The sequence below is a fragment of the Dryas octopetala genome, chromosome 5, assembly GCF_963921425.1.
Source record: "Dryas octopetala chromosome 5, drDryOcto1.1, whole genome shotgun sequence".
Taxonomy (NCBI): Eukaryota; Viridiplantae; Streptophyta; class Magnoliopsida; order Rosales; family Rosaceae; genus Dryas; species Dryas octopetala.
Window position 1 is genome coordinate 20,489,991 of NC_141370.1, and position 18,342 is coordinate 20,508,332.

At 37.0% G+C, this 18,342-nt stretch overlaps 4 protein-coding genes across 7 annotated transcripts; 2 read left to right on the plus strand and 2 right to left on the minus strand.

Annotated features, from left to right (window-relative positions):
• The first annotated feature begins 849 nt into the window (after positions 1-849).
• Positions 850-5,252, plus strand: HBP5 (SOUL heme-binding family protein). 4 transcript variants are annotated; one of them, XM_086243211.1, is made up of 10 exons: positions 860-1,374; positions 2,044-2,181; positions 2,271-2,339; positions 2,427-2,498; positions 2,854-2,936; positions 3,024-3,155; positions 3,309-3,522; positions 4,203-4,315; positions 4,758-4,795; positions 4,938-5,252. In XM_086243211.1, the coding sequence occupies exons 1-8, from the start codon at positions 946-948 to the stop codon at positions 4,245-4,247; spliced, it is 1,182 nt and encodes a 393-aa protein (XP_086099337.1). In that variant the 5' UTR covers positions 860-945; the 3' UTR covers positions 4,248-4,315; positions 4,758-4,795; positions 4,938-5,252. The 4 variants fall into 4 exon arrangements, with proteins under 4 accessions (XP_086099335.1, XP_086099337.1, XP_086099338.1 ...); XM_086243212.1 differs by lacking the exons at positions 4,758-4,795; positions 4,938-5,252 and adding an exon at positions 4,463-4,730; XM_086243210.1 differs by lacking the exon at positions 4,758-4,795 and having other exon boundaries at positions 861-1,374.
• Positions 5,253-6,021: 769 nt separating this feature from the next.
• Positions 6,022-8,826, plus strand: LOC147285544 (3-ketoacyl-CoA synthase 11-like). Its single transcript, XM_086243208.1, has 2 exons — positions 6,022-6,380; positions 7,029-8,826. Exon 2 carries the CDS (start codon positions 7,035-7,037, stop codon positions 8,571-8,573), a length of 1,539 nt encoding a protein of 512 aa, XP_086099334.1. The 5' UTR covers positions 6,022-6,380; positions 7,029-7,034; the 3' UTR covers positions 8,574-8,826.
• Positions 8,827-9,300: 474 nt separating this feature from the next.
• LOC147285545 (putative histone H2A variant 3) lies at positions 9,301-11,643 on the minus strand. Its single transcript, XM_086243214.1, has 2 exons — positions 11,348-11,643; positions 9,301-9,884 (listed from the first exon to the last, which is right to left on the minus strand). The coding sequence occupies exons 1-2, from the start codon at positions 11,462-11,464 to the stop codon at positions 9,588-9,590; spliced, it is 414 nt and encodes a 137-aa protein (XP_086099340.1). The 5' UTR covers positions 11,465-11,643; the 3' UTR covers positions 9,301-9,587.
• A 1,675-nt stretch (positions 11,644-13,318) lies between these two features.
• On the minus strand, positions 13,319-17,372 carry LOC147285546 (uncharacterized). The gene is made up of 7 exons (XM_086243213.1): positions 16,812-17,372; positions 16,072-16,207; positions 15,283-15,364; positions 14,632-14,807; positions 14,359-14,496; positions 14,137-14,276; positions 13,319-13,769 (listed from the first exon to the last, which is right to left on the minus strand). The coding sequence occupies exons 1-7, from the start codon at positions 16,927-16,929 to the stop codon at positions 13,504-13,506; spliced, it is 1,056 nt and encodes a 351-aa protein (XP_086099339.1). The 5' UTR covers positions 16,930-17,372; the 3' UTR covers positions 13,319-13,503.
• Positions 17,373-18,342: the final 970 nt, after the last annotated feature.

The window sequence follows — 18,342 nt, forward strand, 5'->3', positions numbered from 1 at the left end:
AATAAATTTTGGAAGGGACATTAATCAAGCCTAGCTACTAATACATTTTCATATTCCTCAATATGGGATTTGCAATTAAACAAAACATCCCCATGATGCAAATCTATGTTAATTTCCTTATGCAGCTGGAGCATAATCATAACCATCATCGTCGTCGTCGTCATCATCACCTTCCATACATGCTGCCTGAGCATAGTCATAGTCCGTATCATCTTCATCGCCATCACAATCCATGCATGCCGCCGGGGCATAATCATATCGATCATCACCTTCACCATTGCCATCTCCATCTCCATGCATCTTGCACCATGATGAAAGGGCAGTACCGAATTTCGAAAGGGGAAACATTTTCATCTTTTGGGTATAGGCTACAGTAGGAAGCAAAGCAAAGAAAAAGAACCAAGGCAAATTTAGAGTTTGATTGGTTTCATTCCTTGAAAGAGTACTCTGAATCTGAAGATTAAATATGGGAACAATTGGACTAATGGGCTTGTATGGTTTGGATTGATTGGCTTTCGGCTATGAACTATGAATGAGAGAGATGATGCCATATATATAGAGTGAAGATGGATGCTGGCTCGTTTTGGCACAAGGTAGTCGCGTGGTGAGAGTGTGGAATTGTGCTTCAAGGGTGTGCTAGCATGCATTTGAAATGTGGCACACTAAAGATATAATGCGGTGCACTTTAATCCCACATTTTTCAACCCAATTGACATATATAGATGACCCAAAAAAGAACCCAATCGGGTAATTGACACATCTTGGCAGAAAAGGAATGCTCATACACATTGTATCCTCTGATTTCAGATGGGGGCCCATAAGGGAATGATGGCTCACACTTATTTTGAAATCAATACCAACCAATCAATATTTTGGCTAAGATTCATACACCAAAGCAATGCACAAAGTAGAAATACAACAACCTCAGCCACCCAAACTAGCAAAATGGCCAGCAGCACACAACTTTCCGACCACATTTGCAGGCCAATCCCCGCCGTGTGTGTCAGTTTGCGGAGGCTAACCACCACCAAGCCCACCAAATTGCCCTGCCCACGTCCTAAAGCTTTGAAACATAAACAGTACTTGGCCCTTCAACCAGCCCAAAAGTACTCCTCCAAGTGGGCTGTTAGACTTAGCTTACTGGACCAGAGCCCCCCAACATCAACGGTCGATGTGGAACGGTTAGTGGGTTTTTTGTATGAGGATCTGGTCCATCTATTTGATGATCAGGGAATTGATCGGACGGCCTATGATGAGCGTGTAAAGTTCAGGGACCCAATTACCAAGCATGACAGTATAACTGGGTACTTGTTGAACATAGCATTCTTGAAGACAGTGTTCACGCCTAGGTTCCAGTTGCACTGGGTCAAACAGGTACCAGGTTTTATAATTTGCTTAGGATTTTGTAATTGTTTCGTTGGCCCAATTTATTTAAGTATCTAAATGGCAATGGCCAAAAAAAAAAAGTATCTAAATGGCCATTTGATCAGTGACTTTCAGAGAATGTAATGATGTAATTGCATATTTGGGATGATGTAACCAGATTTTATTCTTTTATTCTTAAATTTTTTTTTTTTTTTATATTTTAGTTAAGAATTCGAAATAGTGACATGCCTGCCTCGAATGCGCCCCAACACCTTCACCACCTTCAAGTGCATGCATTATATCTCAGATTATTATTGTTTGGAACCTGGGTTCTGATGATTGGATATTAGGAAAGAACAAAAGAATAAAAAATTGATGTCAAATTATGAGTTAAAGACTTAATCAAAGTAACTATTTGAGTTCAAGAAACTTCGTCTTCATTGAATGGACGACATTTAATTTTAAACCCAACTAGTGAAATTTTTAGTGCATCTTCAGAGACTTGGATGTGAGTTCTGACATTTGTATGATGACCATTTCAGGATTTGAGATCTCATTGCTATCTCAGGCTCTTAAATTTAAGTTTGCAATCATGCATTCATGTTGATGTCCACTTGAATAATGATATAATCTTCATATGGTTATGTTATGCCTGTTTCACTGATTAAGTTTCTATAGACAGGACCATATGAAATCACTACAAGGTGGACTATGGTTATGAACGTCACCCCTCTGCCTTGGAAACCAGAATTGATCTTCACAGGAACCTCGGTTATGGGCATCAACCCAGAGAATGGGAAGTTCTGCAGCCACGTGGTAAGATCCACCTGTCTTCTATACGAAGGGCAGATAACAGAATATATTTTGTATAAAATTTTAGTAATTCACCATCCTTCAATGTGTAGGACTTCTGGGATTCTATAAGGAAGAATGATTATTTTTCTTTAGAAGGTTTGTGGGATGTGTTCAAGCAGGTACTGACTCATTGTTAACTTTCCATTAGATGATCAGAATCATGTATAAAGATTCTTAATCCCCTTCTTGTATGTACAACCCTGCAGCTGCGGATTTACAAAACTCCAGACTTGGAAACTCCCAAATATCAGATATTAAAAAGAACGGCAAATTATGAGGTATTCATCAAAACTTTAAGCTTTTAACTTGATTTGTGTAAAAGTGAAATTCTATTATACAGGATATGGATATATATGTTAAGGATTATGTATGAGCTTTCTATTATTACCTTGCAGAATTTTCTGGTCAACTTGTCCACACATATCTGATTCTCTTGCCTCACTGAAAATTGTTCACCCTATTTATAATTGTATTGATTACTGGAAATCGGTTCCATCCACAACTGGTTTTCTGTTATATGTCTTAGTATGGCATGTGTTTATATGGGTTCAGGTAGAATAAACCTTTGTTTCTTCATTTCTTCCATTTTGGTGTGATTTTGGTTTTAAGTAGATTCCTGCATTGATTCTATAGGTGAGAAAGTACGCCCCTTTTATAGTGGTAGAAGGAACTGTAGACAAGCTGTCTGGGGCGGCTGGTTTCGGTGATGTTACTGGGTGAGTGATTTAGTAGCAAATCATGTTTTTCTTTTTTTTGGTGTGTGTTTCTTCTCTTGGATGAAAGGGATAATGGAATCTGTTTAGGTACATCTTTGGAAAGAACTCCAAATCGGAGAGAATACCAATGACTACTCCTGTATTCACTGAGGCATCTGATGCTGAATTTTCCCAAGTATCCATCAAAATATGTCTTCCACTGGAGAAAGATATGAGCAGGTGAGATTCATTTTCTTTTTTTGCTCTAAAATATTTAAAAGAGGGAAATTAATAGATATGATATATCAATCTTCATTAATTTATTCATATGTGATGAACTTGTACTTGCATTCCATGTTAGCAGTCAGTAATAATTAAGTTATCTCTGACCAGTTTACCAGATCCTAATCAAGAAACAATTAGCTTGAAGAAGGTGGAGGGAGGCACTGCTGCCGTTCTGAAGTTCAGTGGAAAGCCTACGGAAGATATTGTTCGTGAGAAGGAGAAAGTGCTGCGCTCTAGTCTTATTATGGATGGTCTCAAACCTAAGATGGGTTGTTTGCTTGCTCGTTACAATGATCCAGGCCGAACTTGGAGCTTTGTAATGGTATGTTGCAGTAACCACAAAGCTCATAATTCTTAGATATCCCTAGTTGTTTCTCCTTTTCATGGCCTTTTTTAATTTCTTTCTGAACTACTTTTCATCTGTTCCTGCTTTCTTCCTTGAGAACTGAGTTCAACCAGTTCGACTATGTGATAAATGACTTGTGTCAACCCTTCTTTAAGAAAGCTTCAACTAAGAATTAACAGTTGTTCTGTATCTTTGACTTTGGGACCTGATTCCTAATCGTAGTAGTAATCTTTGTATTACTTCTGCTGCCTTCTAGGCAAAGCACAACCAATGGTAGGCAAACATTTCATAAAGTGAGCATGTAAAGAGCAACATCTCATGGGCTTAAATCAAAGCCTCACACATAAGACATTGTCCTTCAAGCTTGAGGATGTACAGAGCAATATGTAATGGGCTAGACTGTTCACGTGGTTTTTTATGTTTCATGATCATGAGCTATTGGTTTACATATAGGATGATGGACAAAAAGTCTTGGTGTCTACTAGTAACCTCTCTTTTCAGGCTTCACCTTTGTGCATGTACTTTAGACTGACCAGTCATGCCTATTTGCTCCATATTATGCTTTTATTTGGATGTCTTCACTTTACTTATATTTATTTATTTATTTTATCTAACTATTGACCATTGAATTTGTTTTGGGGTTGATTGCATTGAAGAGGAATGAAGTGCTAATATGGCTCGAGGAGTTTACATTGGACTAGCATGCATGTTGGACATAGCCGTTCTTCGACTAACTCTCCCTATTGATCATTTTCCACCATAAGTTACAGTAAGAATTTATTTCCCCTTAACAAGTTACTGTAAAAATTTGCTTGACTGAACTATGCTCAAACATGCTCAAAAGATACTTCATCAGCAGTATTAAAGTAGCACTAAGTGTTCCTTTGAGTTGTGAAATTACATTTACTATCTGCAGCTTCAAATGTTCAGACAATTCTTGAAACCAATCCACAACTTGGTATCATATTCTGTCCAGAACCATATTGCAAATGTGCCTTGGCATCTGAAAAAAGCATAAAGATTGCAACGCTTAATGCCTAAGGTCGTGTGCATGTAAAAAAGTGATTGGCAACCCAAGTACCCAACCTACAAGTTGATGACATTTCCTTTCAACTCTTTTGAGGATTCGATTCACTATTTAAACTTACTGTTGCTAATGCTGACAATGGATCCCTCATATGTTCTAATCGATCATCAATTTTTTTTGAAAGCTTTCCATTATTATGGAGAAAGAAAGCAAATAAACAAAGTACGTAACAAAGAAATTTACAACTTTCTTATTGCATTCATCTTTTTTTGTATGTAATATATCCCTTTTAGTGCTTTCATTTCAATGTTCAAATGCTGTGTCTGTGATACTATTCTCATGTATATATTTATTATGAAATAAGGTGATTATTGAAGTTGAATCAATGCCCTCGGTAGCTCATGGATGCAATTGAAGAACAGCTTAGCATGTGGACCCTGACAACTTGGCCTCTTACAGCCATATGAGAGACAGAGACAGAGAGGTGTATCCATTGAACCATGTGACCAACTCATCAGCCTGATGGTCCCTCATGTCAAGTGAAAATGATAATATACCGTATACATGTACAATACCCAAATGAAATTTAATATCATGCTCAGGGCCTCGGGCTTTGCACATTACTTTAATGTATTTTACTAATTTTTTAGTAAAAAAATAACTCAGGTTGATTTGCAAAGGGCTTTTTTATCTTAGAATATTTTTAGAACATCTTTATTTTGATCATAACCATTTTTCTTATCAATATTTCTTTTAATATCATTTGAAGACAAAAATATTAGAGGTAAGCTACTAAGCTATGAGTCATCATTTTGTTGCAACCGATTAAGAATCTTATGACACTTGATATTTTTATGCTCAAGTTGGTTTCTATAATATTATATTTCAGAGTAAATTTTAAATTTTTATTAATAAATCACTGTTGTTGATGTACCTAAGATTTTTTTATAGATCTTACTTACATAAACGGTTGATAACTATCCACACATAAGTAGAGAACTAAGTAAATCAAAATTCTATTTCCTGCCTACTTTAAAGGCTAATTCAAAATCTATTTATTAGGAAAAGGTATGGTCTGACTGGTAGTATATAAATCATATGTTTCATGTGTTTGTAGACCCGTAGTTGGTCATAATGAGAGCTTGACCAATTAAAATCTGATAGGGAATCTCAAATTTATGGCACCAACATTGACAACTTGTCAATCGGTCATGCTGGTTTGTCCAGATTTATTAAATCCAGGAGTTAGTGACCATTAAAAAAAATTCAAGAAAAAACACAAAAACCCAAATAATTGAAAAATCAAAATCAAGATTGAAAAAGTAGTTTGCGAATGCACAATCAAACAAGAAAACGACAAGTCGTGGAAATTTCTTCCCAAGAGAAATCCAGTTGAGTTGGAAGTTGATGATATGGGAAGGGAAGGACAGAAAAGTCAAATAGTGAAAAAGCAGGCTAAAGGCTAATGCTTGCGCCGCTTTGTAAACACCGAACCGAAACGAAACGCGTACTCTTCGCTGCTTTCATGGCTTGGCATTACCTTCTCCACTGAAGTTGTGTTTAAATATAGAGTATACCAACCTGCCTCTCCTCACGCACTAATCCTAATTATAGACTTTAGTTTAACTTCAATTCATTCAACTTTCAAATTCTTTTCTTTATTACCGTTTGCACGTTCCTCTTAGATCTCTTCTGCCTCACTCTTTCTATACGTCTCTCTCTCTCTCTCCCTTTATCTCGCCCTTTGTCTTTGGCTTCTCCGGCCGGCGACATTCCCGAGATCTGGCGGTGGGATTTCGAAATTAAGGTGAGTTTTTCGATCTGGGTTTTGCCTCATTCTGTCTTATTTCTTAGAATTTTGATCCATGCTAGTTTTTATATGGTTTTCGCTGTGACTTTTTCTTCGAATCTTTTGAAAAGTTCAGTCCTTGATGTGAATCTCCATCTGGGTTTCGTCCGATTATCGGAAATCTTCTTTTAGTTTTGGTGAATTTTGGAAAGAACTAATTTTTATGGGAAATTATGATATGGGATCACTTAGTTGGAGCTAAACATAATCTGCAAATGATAACAATTAACAAAGGGGGAACTTGTTCGGATCGAAGTGTGAAAGAATCTTTGCTTTTGTTTTCTCTCACCATATGTGTAATCTATGTTTTTGGTCCTTGGATTTAGGTGCCATAAGTATCTTTGCTTTCACTTTTTCAATATCTCAGTGATCTGTTGCTGTAAATCAGAGGAACCATATCTTTTCAAAACTTTATATTGACTTTTAAAAGTTGTAGAACTGATATATTCAATTCAAAATCTACTCTGTTGCCCGTATATTTAGAAGTTTAGAACCTCTTTTTTATTTTATTTTTTTTTATCCTTTGGTTGTTCCTCGTTTGCTTAGAATTGACTGTTATGGTTTTTGATGCATTTGATCTCATTCATTCTATTGTATGTTTATCAGGGAAAAATGACAGAACCAAAACCAGATACGCCCTTGATCCCACCACCATCATCATCGCGAAACCTCCCGGACTTCAAAAAATCCGTTAAACTTAAATATGTAAAGCTTGGGTACCATATTCTCATCACCCATGGAATGTACCTCTTTCTTTCCCCTCTTGTAGTCGTTATCGCAGCCCAGATGTCATCATTTTCTCTCCAAGATCTTTATGATCTTTGGGAGCATCTCCAATACAACTTAATTTCAGTGATTATCTGCTCGACTCTCCTCGTGTTCCTATCCACTGTCTACTTTCTTACCCGTCCTCGCCCTGTGTACCTTGTTAACTTTTCCTGCTACAAGCCAGAAGAATCTCGAAAATGCACGAAAAAGATTTTTATGGATCAGTCTCGGCTGGCTGGTACATTTACAGAGGATAATCTCCAGTTCCAGCGAAGGATCCTTGAGAGATCCGGCCTTGGGGATTCAACTTACCTTCCAGAGGCTGTACTCAGCATTCCTCCAAATCTTTCAATGAAAGAAGCTAGAAAAGAAGCCGAGGCTGTGATGTTTGGTGCCATTGATGAGCTTTTTGCCAAGACATCTGTAAAACCTAAAGACATTGGAATCTTGATTGTAAACTGCAGCTTGTTCAATCCAACTCCATCTCTTTCTGCTATGGTTATCAACCATTACCAGCTTCGAGGGAACATATTCAGCTATAATCTTGGTGGGATGGGCTGCAGTGCAGGTCTGATCTCAATCGATCTTGCTAAAGATCTTCTTCAGGTGCATCCTAACTCTTATGCACTGGTTATCAGCATGGAGAACATCACATTAAACTGGTACTTTGGGAATGATCGCTCAAAGCTTGTTTCAAATTGCTTATTCCGGATGGGAGGGGCTGCTATACTGCTTTCAAACAAAAGCTCAGACAGAAGAAGGTCCAAATATCGATTGGTTCATACTGTGCGCACTCACAAGGGTGCTGATGAAAAGTGCTTTAGCTGTGTTACCCAAGAAGAAGACTCCGCTGGGAATGTTGGTGTTACTTTGTCAAAGGATCTGATGGCAGTAGCTGGTGATGCTTTAAAGACCAACATCACCACATTGGGGCCTCTTGTTCTGCCAATGTCCGAACAGCTGCTTTTCTTTGCTACATTGGTTGGGAAGAAACTTTTCAAGATGAAGGTCAAACCGTATATCCCAGATTTCAGACTAGCTTTTGAGCATTTCTGCATTCATGCTGGAGGAAGAGCTGTCTTGGATGAATTGGAGAAGAACCTGCATCTATCTGATTGGCATATGGAGCCATCAAGGATGACACTCCATCGATTTGGGAACACGTCAAGCAGTTCTCTTTGGTATGAATTAGCTTATACAGAAGCCAAGGGAAGGATGAAGAAAGGAGATAGAACATGGCAGATAGCTTTTGGGTCGGGATTCAAGTGTAACAGTGCTGTGTGGAAGGCTCTGAGGAACATAAATCCATCAAAGGAAAAGAACCCATGGATGGATGAAATTGATCGGTTCCCAGTAGATGTTCCAAAGGTGTCAACCTTCTAAATTTATAGTGGTTTTCCCCATTCTTGTGCCACCACATTTTGGTGGCTATTTCTAGCTTTCTTTCTCCTTGAGGTGTTAGAATTGGTTTTCTTGTTTTTTGGTTCTAGGAATTTGATTGTTCTTTTAGGGCAGTTTTTTGGTGGTTTTAGGTTGGAGAGCAGGGATAATTTCACTTATGTACTAATGGGCTTTTCTGTCTCTATCGATCAAGTGGAATGTGCAGTGGGTTGGGCTGTTAGGATTGTTGAGGACATATTTATTGGTGTTTAGGTCATTAAATTTGAGCATTTCAAATTAGGACCGGGGTTATGGAAGGATTGGTTAGCATGTTGTAAATCATATTTTTGGATGGAATTGGAAGTTGGAAATAATTGAATCTAGCCTCTTCTAATTATTGTTTTATTATCTTTGCTTGTGCTGTTATTGCTATAGATCTTTATGCATAAAATTGGTGCAAGTTTTGTTACACTATTTTGACCATGCATAGTGGCGACCATGATTCTATGCCAGAAGTTCGTTAATCAGTGAGCAGGAACATTCTGCGTGAAATTTCTAATTTGCCATGTTCAACCCAAAATTTCATTAACAGTTTTGTAGTCATTAATCAGTGCGCAAGATCAATCTTCTTACATAGCACGTAAAAAGTGCAACCCAAAATTTTAAAGGGCAAAAAGTAAGCCATTAACAGCTGAATTGGCAATGGTGGTAGTCTGGTACAATCTCTCTCTAAAGGAAAATGTAACAATGGGTACTCCAAACTTCTTTAATACAGGGGATGTCAATGCTACAATACCACATGATAACAAGGTTTCTAGAAGTAAGCCTAAGATTAATTAAGAAAAAATTGTCAGATAATGACATTATGACAACAAATATTATCAGAGACAGATCACGCCCAGAATCTAGAAGATCAAGCAGCAGAAATAACAAATTAAGCATATAAGTTGAAGTCCCTAGGAGAGTCTGTTCCTTGTAGAAATTTGGCACTTGTCTGCAGCTTTAGCCATTTGTTAATTAGTCCTTGGTCGACTTGTTGATAAGTGACTTGTGAATGTGAGGGATCACACCTCCACCAGCGATGGTTCCTTTGATCAGGGTATCAAGTTCTTCATCACCACGGATAGCGAGCTGCAAATGCCTGGGAGTGATACGTTTCACCTTGAGATCCTTGCTTGCATTGCCTGCCAACTCTAACACCTCCGCAGTCAAATACTCCAAGATAGCTGCAGAATAAACTGCAGCCGTCGCTCCCACTCTCCCATTAGCTGTGGTCCTTAACTTCAGCAGACGGTGGATCCGACCCACAGGGAACTAGAAATTATTCATAACACAATACATTAATAAATGGCATCAAATCCAACAAGCTTCCCAGGCCTCGAGTGATGAAAACCCATAAAATAACTGGAAAGATACAGTTTAGAACAACAATGACTATTGACGTCCATCATCAGCAAAAGAGAGATCCAGCGAAGATAATATACAGCATAGTCACTGGTTTAAAAAGCGACAATCTTTGTTCTAGACAGAAGGGAATGAAGGGACAAATTAAAAAGAGCAATGGCATGAATACAGAACAGGTTTACAGTCCAAATAAAGCAATGGATCACTGGACAAAAAGATTGCTGCCAGTGCCAGCACTATATGTTGTAAATGTTAAGCAAGTTATTTGCTCAGAACAAGGCAATACACTAGAGAATGGTGGCACATCCCTCCCAACAAGGAAAAAACAAAGAAATATAAACATTTATTCACCAAGGCCAATTGGTATTATCAAAGAAAGCTACAGTACAATGATAAGTTTTGTAGGTTTACCACTAATCACTACTCTTAAAAGCTAAAGCTGTTAGTGGCCAAAAAAAAAAAGAAGCTAAAGCTGTTGGAAATTGGGTTAACTAATGTTTTAATATGCTAACACATTAGTTTACTGTAGAACTAAACCAAGAGAACAAAATATATTCAATGGGATGTAAAAACCATCAAGGTGGGCTAATGTAAGTGCAGTTATAAGAGTGGGGAGCCCTAATGTTGAGACTCCTTGCGGCGCAACACATTTATTTCAGAAGCATTCTCTAACCCAATCAGATGAAAACCATGAATTTGACCAAATTGTCTACTCCAGACTTTGACACTCATCTTCTTCAAACATATTGTCTCCCAAACATTCATAATATAAACAACAATGTTAAAACCCATCAAAGCAACTAATCTCATTGTCTCTATGTTAATCAATGGTATGCTCTTATTTATATCACTGGTCAAGGCTCAATTCCATCACTCTGTTGGTTCTACTGTAGACCAAAGTCAAACAATATAAGGTTCCAACTAATATGGTTCTCCCAACCAATCCGGCCTTATTGTAAAAATCAAAATCCTTCCTCGGAATCATTCCATCCATATGGATCCTAAAGGAAATTGAGTCTGAAAATGGTGAAATGAGTGCAACAACCCTGATTAATTCCACAAAGCGTTTAACAGACCATTAAACAAACCAAAACTGAAACTGGGAACACTTACGAAATTAAGAAAGAACAAAAAAAGGACCAATTAAGTGCTTCAAAATTAATAAAGCTTGGTCAAGTTGGGACTTCATTTTGCTTTTAATACCAAAAGAAGCAAATCCCATTGTTAAAGGCTAATATCGTCCCAGCTCCCAAAAGACAGCTTTAAATTTTCATCGTGTTTCATAGATTTAGTCGAAGCTCAGCCTCAACATAGTTTCAGAACCCAAAAGAAGTAAAGAAGAAACTGAAACAGAGCAATTAAGAAGTAAAAACCTGAAGACCAGCACGAGAGGAGCGAGAGATGGGTTTCTTCTTGTCCTTGTCTTTGTTGTTGTTGTTGTTGTTGGCAGTCTTGCCGGTAATCAGACCCTTCGCGCCCTTCCCCGACATCTTTTCCTGCGAAAAAGTAAACGGGTTTTTGCTAAGAAAGGTTAAATTTATGGCGGGATTTGATTAATGGGCAAGCAGGCACTCTGAGACTGAGACTCAGGCACTCTCTATACTCTCTCTCCCGCACCACCAACACAAAAGAGAGGGTCGCAGTTCGCAATTTGCAAATCGTAAATGGTCGGCCAGAGATTTCGAGGCCTACTTATTCAAGCCCACTTTGACTACATTAACCCTCCTATTTCTTACAATTTACGATGCTGGTATTATTGTCTTTTATTCCCATTTTCTTTTGTTTACTTATTCTGTAATGCTAGAGGTTGGTTGGCCAGAATTTGGTTGAGTCACAAAATATTAGGTATCATCATAGTAGAAGGCCTAATGCTAGAGGTTGGATGACCACTGACCAGTTGACCACCTTCAACTTCGTAAAACTTTATTTTGGATAAATTTTTTTTTTTCTTTTCGGTTTCATATTAGGGTATGTTGGTAACGTTTTACAAAATCATTTTTTAAAAATTGTTTTGCAAAATGAATATGAGAAATTAAATTTTGCATTTTTAAGATTTGAGATTAGCCTAAAAACGATTTTCTGAAAATAAAAACAGTAGAATGCATATGGTAGCATAAACCTAAAAACGTATTCTTAATGAAATGCTACATATAATTTTCAATCTAGCATGTTACATATAATCAAATAATAAATTTATTAATAAATTGGCATTTTATTTTTATCAAATGAGTGACTCGAATTAAAGAAATTGAGTTATATTTTCATCATCTTATATATGTAAAAATGAAATTTCAATGACTTTTTTTAACAAAAACTTTTATTTTATTAGTAGATATAAGAAACTAGTCCTTCTAATCAAATTAAAAAATAACAAAAAACAAACCAAAAAAACTCAATTAGTCTACAATAAACCAGAAGGCCCTATAAACTTTGTCTAGTGCCCATCAATGCTGTAGACGCTTGAAAAGAGACCCAAACTAGAAGAGCATCAATTAGACTCATCATCAAGGTCAAACTCATCATCTTCCAGCCAATACCACCGACACCAAACAAATTCCATGAATAGAGCCCATCAAAACTAACACAGAGAGAGAGAGAGAGAGAGAGAGGATATATGGGTTTGGGGATGTGAGTTAGCTATCAGAGAGAATATTAATAGAAGGTGAGAGAGTTGTGTTTCTTCGTGGGTTGGTGTTTATGGTTAGGTTTGAAGAAGACGAAAGAGGAGGTGGATAACCATGGTGTTGTTCTATGTAATTTACAGTCATATGAATTTTTGCAGATGAACTGGAACAAGAGAAATCGAAGAAGAGAGTGAGCGGCAGGAAAAAATAGAGGAAGAGATTTTCCGTGTTTTAATTTTGTATCCCGCGTTTTCTAAAAACAATAAAAACGTCTTTGTGGTGTTTTCAAACTTAACAGACAATTTTGAATCTGTTTTCCAAATATTGTATTCCGTATTTTCGCAAGCAAGCACACCAAACGTAAATTACGTGTGTTTATTGTTTTGTAAAATAAAAAATGATATTACAAAACGTTACCAAACAACCCCTTAGTTTTTCAGTTTTTCTTAAAACTATAATAGTTACAGTTCAAAATGAAAATTATGGAGTAAAACTTCTATGTCAATTGTCAACATACAGTGAAATAATACATACACCCGTAGTAGGTTATTTTTTTTATTTTTTTTTTTTTCAAATTATGCGATCCACGACCAAAACAGTCAATAGCCAATTGTGGGTGCAAGCCAAACTTTCACAGTGAGTGTCACTTTCACAATATATATATATATTTTTTTAAAATGGATAAATAGATCACTGCCAAAAAAAAAAAGGTAAAAGAGATGAGAACTCAAAATGATTAATCTGATATTAAAACAAATTTAGCCAAATGTGTACTATATTTATCAACTTCATTATCAAATTTTTTTTGAAAAAAAAAAGCTATAGGGGTCGGGAGACCCCATTGCCCCCACTATGTCTCGGCCACTGATGCCACGCACGGCTAATATACTCTATGGACCAGTCACTCATGACTCATTCACCGGCTCTTCCTTCTCTTTGGATATCCCCTCATCTGTAATTTGGAAACCCTCAATCTTGCGAGAAACGTCTTCTGCAGATACCTTCACCTTTCCAACTGACCCATTTGCTGCCAGTCCCTCAGCTTCCTCATGAGTCAAAGGGCCAGTCTGCCATATTCTAATGGTGCCATCTTCAGACCCTGAGGCATATGATTCCCCTCCTGGCGAGAAACGCACACAGTGAACAGGACCATGGTGACCCTTATTGCATGCTGCACCATCCAGATACAATTGGATCAGTCAAGGATTCAGAATAAAAAACCAGACCAAGGATCATAACAACACCAGACAGAAGGAGAAATTTAACCTACCATGGACTATGACTCAATGGAAGCCTGATAACCTAACTGGTAGGCTATTAAAATTATATTAAAGGCATAAAATTGAATCCCCCTTTACTACGGAGTTTAAGAAATGTGAGAGTGTAGTTGATATACCCAATAAGCCTCTAACAGATTCAACCCTAGATGAGGGGGGAGGGGGGGAGGGACAACAAATCTACAGCACTAAGTCCATATAACACAGCTTATTCCTCCAATAAAATTCATTTAGAAAGGATTTTTGTTTTGGAGCACATACCAATCTCATCACCAGTATGGAAATCAAACACATGGACCCACATATCTTCTCCCCCAGCAATGAACTTGTTCCCAAACTTCGGCTCCAGTGAAGCTGATTCTACTGTGCACGGCATGTTGTAGCTCTTCACCAATCCAAAGCTGGAAACATGTAAAATATCATAACCACTGAAGCAGAAACTCTCCCAAAATAAATACAAGAACAATCTAACTCATAACTTACTAATTTGCATCCCAAAACTTCACAGTGGACCCATCAGCAGTAGTGATATAACGACCATCTTGACTTACTTCAGAACTGGTCACAGATGACTTGGTCTCAAGTGTTTGGACTATTTTACCAGTTCTTACATCCCATAATCTGTATATTCATCACCCACTACCAAGTTATGCTTTTGAAAAAATACACGTGTGTGTGTGAATAAAAGTAATTTAAGGGGAAAAAAAACAATTAAAGAATAGCTTTAACATCAGAATGTTTCACAGACATGCACACCTGACACCCCCCATATCAGTGCAAGAACTTAATATGGTCTGATCACTGTGAAGCCACGCAGCAGTTCTGACCGAACCAGGGGATTTATCCACTTCTCTTGGAGGGGCATCTGGACGATTCAAATCAAATATACGAATAACTTTCTCTACTCCTCCAGTAAGCAAAAGGTGAGTATCCTGTTACCAGATTAATAGGAATAAAATGAGATTAAAAAAAAAAAAAACACACACACACAATAAGAGGGCACACCATAATTTAGTGTGTCAGCACCTATTAACCAATTGCCATAAACAATGAATGATTCCAGCATGACATCCAAGGCTGAATACAATCGTGAAACTTTAATTGTTGATACTTTACAGCTAAGCTTGCTAGGTATAAGCTCCAAAAGTCTAGCATTATATTAAAAAAATCCCTCTTACGGTCTTACCCCAGCATAACAGCACCAACCCCAATTAGAAGAAATTCCAGTGCAAGTGCCATGGAATATAATCAGATGTATCACCAATCCAAAATATCACATTTAGCATAAGCATGAAATTTACACAGCACATTAGATCCCATAAATGGAAATAACATGTTTTAAATGTTTCATTACACTTAAAACAGGTTTATCCTTTTGATGACAATGAAATGATGACAAGGACCTACCTCCGAGAAAGCACAGGCTCGGACAATGTGCTTGTGTTCAAATGAGTGTAGCACATCTCCTGTTAATGCATCCCAAACTTTCCTGCATATGAATTGGAAGCACTGATAAAAAAAACTACTGATCAATTAACTACAACTTAATTAACCAAACAAGCAAGGACACAAGAATGACTGCTGAGGTGAGAGAAAGTCATTGAACAAGCATGATTGAACTATGTAAAATGACATTTGCCAATGTTTATATGGGTTCCTTAACCAAAGCATTCTAGAGAGTGCACCAGCCAATTCCTACCTTTGGAAACAGATATGTTACATATGGGATATGTGGTACAGAACAAAGGGTGAGGTAAGATGAAAAAGTAAGAAATGTAGCAGGTGACATAGCCGGTTACAAATTGGGAAAGAGATTACACATGAGCAATGTTGTAAAGAGCATAGAGTGAAGAGGTAAGGCTAAATAAGAAATACAAAGAACAGTGAAGATCCCATAGAAATCGTTGAAAATGAATATAGCATATGTAAGAAACACTATGAAGATCTTCATTTTCAACTTGAGTATAGAGTTGTCCACACAATTTCTATTGTTTCCAAATTTTTTTAAAAATATAATATATATATTATGTATGTATACATAAAGTAATAGCATACAGATTGCCAAGCCAAGTTCCCCACTAAAACCCACTTAAGTCTAACCAAAACAGTATACAGAACTTAAGAAAAACAATAACAAAAGCAACTGACCATCCATCTAACAATGAAAAATAAATCAATACAAGGATAAAGCCATACGCAGAGAAATCTGCAGAAGCAGTTGCAGCACGTAGAGCGTTATTATCCAAGCAGCAACTCCACACTGCACCCTTATGTCCTTCAAATGTTCCAATCCAATCTCCTGTCTCTCCATTCCTCAGCATGGGACTAGAATCTGAACAACACAACTAAAACTTAAATATAAAATTTTTTCCAGTAAATGACTTCAATAGATTACAAAAATATTTTAAAATAAAAAGTAAAATGACCAAACGCAAATTGGGTATACTTATGAACGTTAACAAGGGCTATCAGAGACTCCCTACCAGTACTTTCATTCTACATGGAAAATATTGAACAGTCCACTAATACACTGTTGTCAGACTCGTAATTAAGCCAATATAATTAAATATGTAATGTTACTTGTAGATAAATAAGTTATGATACTCCTGTAGCGCCCAGGTTTCAGAAGGAAAATCAACCTAATGCATCCAAGCCATTTATCTTTCACTTATGCCATGTATCCTAATAACATTAACATGTGTCATCACATTTTCACAACCATTACCATTAGCCTATAAAGTGGAAAGGTCACAGGCACCAGTCAATAAACTAAAATTCAATGAGAACCCAATGCCAGTTCAACAATTATATATATACCCATCAGCTTATACGAACAAATAAATATATATACAGCAAACTTATACAGTAACGGGGATCATATTCAAGCTAAAATTCAAAACCCACGTAGAGAACCATTGGATATCGATGATACGTACCCTTACTGGCACTGATGAGAAAGAAGCCATCTGGAGTGATTGGACTGTAAAACAGATCCACAACCGGACGGGAATGACCGTGGCAAACCAACGGAACGGTCACCTTCTTCTTATCCATCACTTACAAGCTAATTCAATAAAATCTCACAAAAGAGATTTTTCTGCTTTTTTTTTTCTTGATCTGTATCCCAAAAAATTGAAAGGAAAAACAAGAAAAAACCTAACCCTAACAATCTTCTCTTCTTTTTATACAAATTTAAGCGTAATTGACAAACGGTCAAGGATTAAAAATTTCCTGAGACAAAGGTTCTGGGTGTTAATTTTGGGGATTATAGTACATAAAGATAGATGTTGATTTTGGAGCGAGAAAGTGGCGGTATTTCGACACAGGTGGGAAACGATATACAGTGAGAAACTGAGATGAATCCACACCTCCTAACCCTCGACGACAATGGCTCTGACTGAATCAAATCTAATGCAAATTAACAGATGAAACCTAAATTGAAAATCTAAAAGAAGAAAATCGAAATGTTAGAGAACAGAGCTGAATGCTAACAAAGGGCTAGGCGCAAGAGCAAGTTTGGGCACTGGGTCTCCTTTTTATAGCCTCTCTTTCTGGGCTTTTTTGCTCCATGGATTCTGGACCAAGCAGCCTACTTTTTGTATGGGCTTTCTGACCCGGATCAGAATAACCAAGCCGGTACTAGATCAGTAGATCGGTAGATCCTCTTCTTTTTTTTTTTTTTTTTTTTTTTTTCTTGGAGATCTGGTTGAAATCAAGGATTCCTATAATGATTGTTTAATTATAGAAATCTTGGATTTCAAGCATGCAATCTACTTCTCATTTCTTTGTGGCATTTCCTTTTATTGGTTTTCCCTTCGCAAATATTGAATACACTCCTACTATTTTAAATAATATTTCAAATGATACGTCGTTTAAAATAAGATAGAATATGAGAAATTCACATGTTGCATGAAGTGCATGGACTTTCACGTACAAAATATGAGACTCACCATATAATAGTAAGTCGAGCACTATACTTGATATTAGAATTGTTTTAGCAAAATGAAACTAAATAAGGTAAAAGGAAATTTTGGCGTTGGATTGACTTTAATTAGTTTTGGTAAAATCATTTTTTATAAAAATTAAATTTCTTATAAAATTAGCATTCTCCTATCTGAAAATTTCACAATATATCTTAATTATATTGTTCATGTTTTGTTTCCATGACTGATTATTGGTGATGTTATTGTCGGCAGACCTTCGATCTAGAGGCCGACAAAATCTCCCTCTTCCTAATTGTTCTGATTAATTAAGAAAAAATAAGAGGGTCACAACAAGGTGCGTAGGTGGTGGGGTGGGGAACAGGGTGGTCGTTTTGATAATTTATGAGCATAATTTAGAGTACATACTCATTAAAGAATTTGAAGCCATAACATACGAACAACTCAGAAAATACCCCAAACTCGTGAATCTGGCATTCGGGTTTGGGGTCCCCTTGACAAGCCTTGACAGCAAAGGTAACGGTAA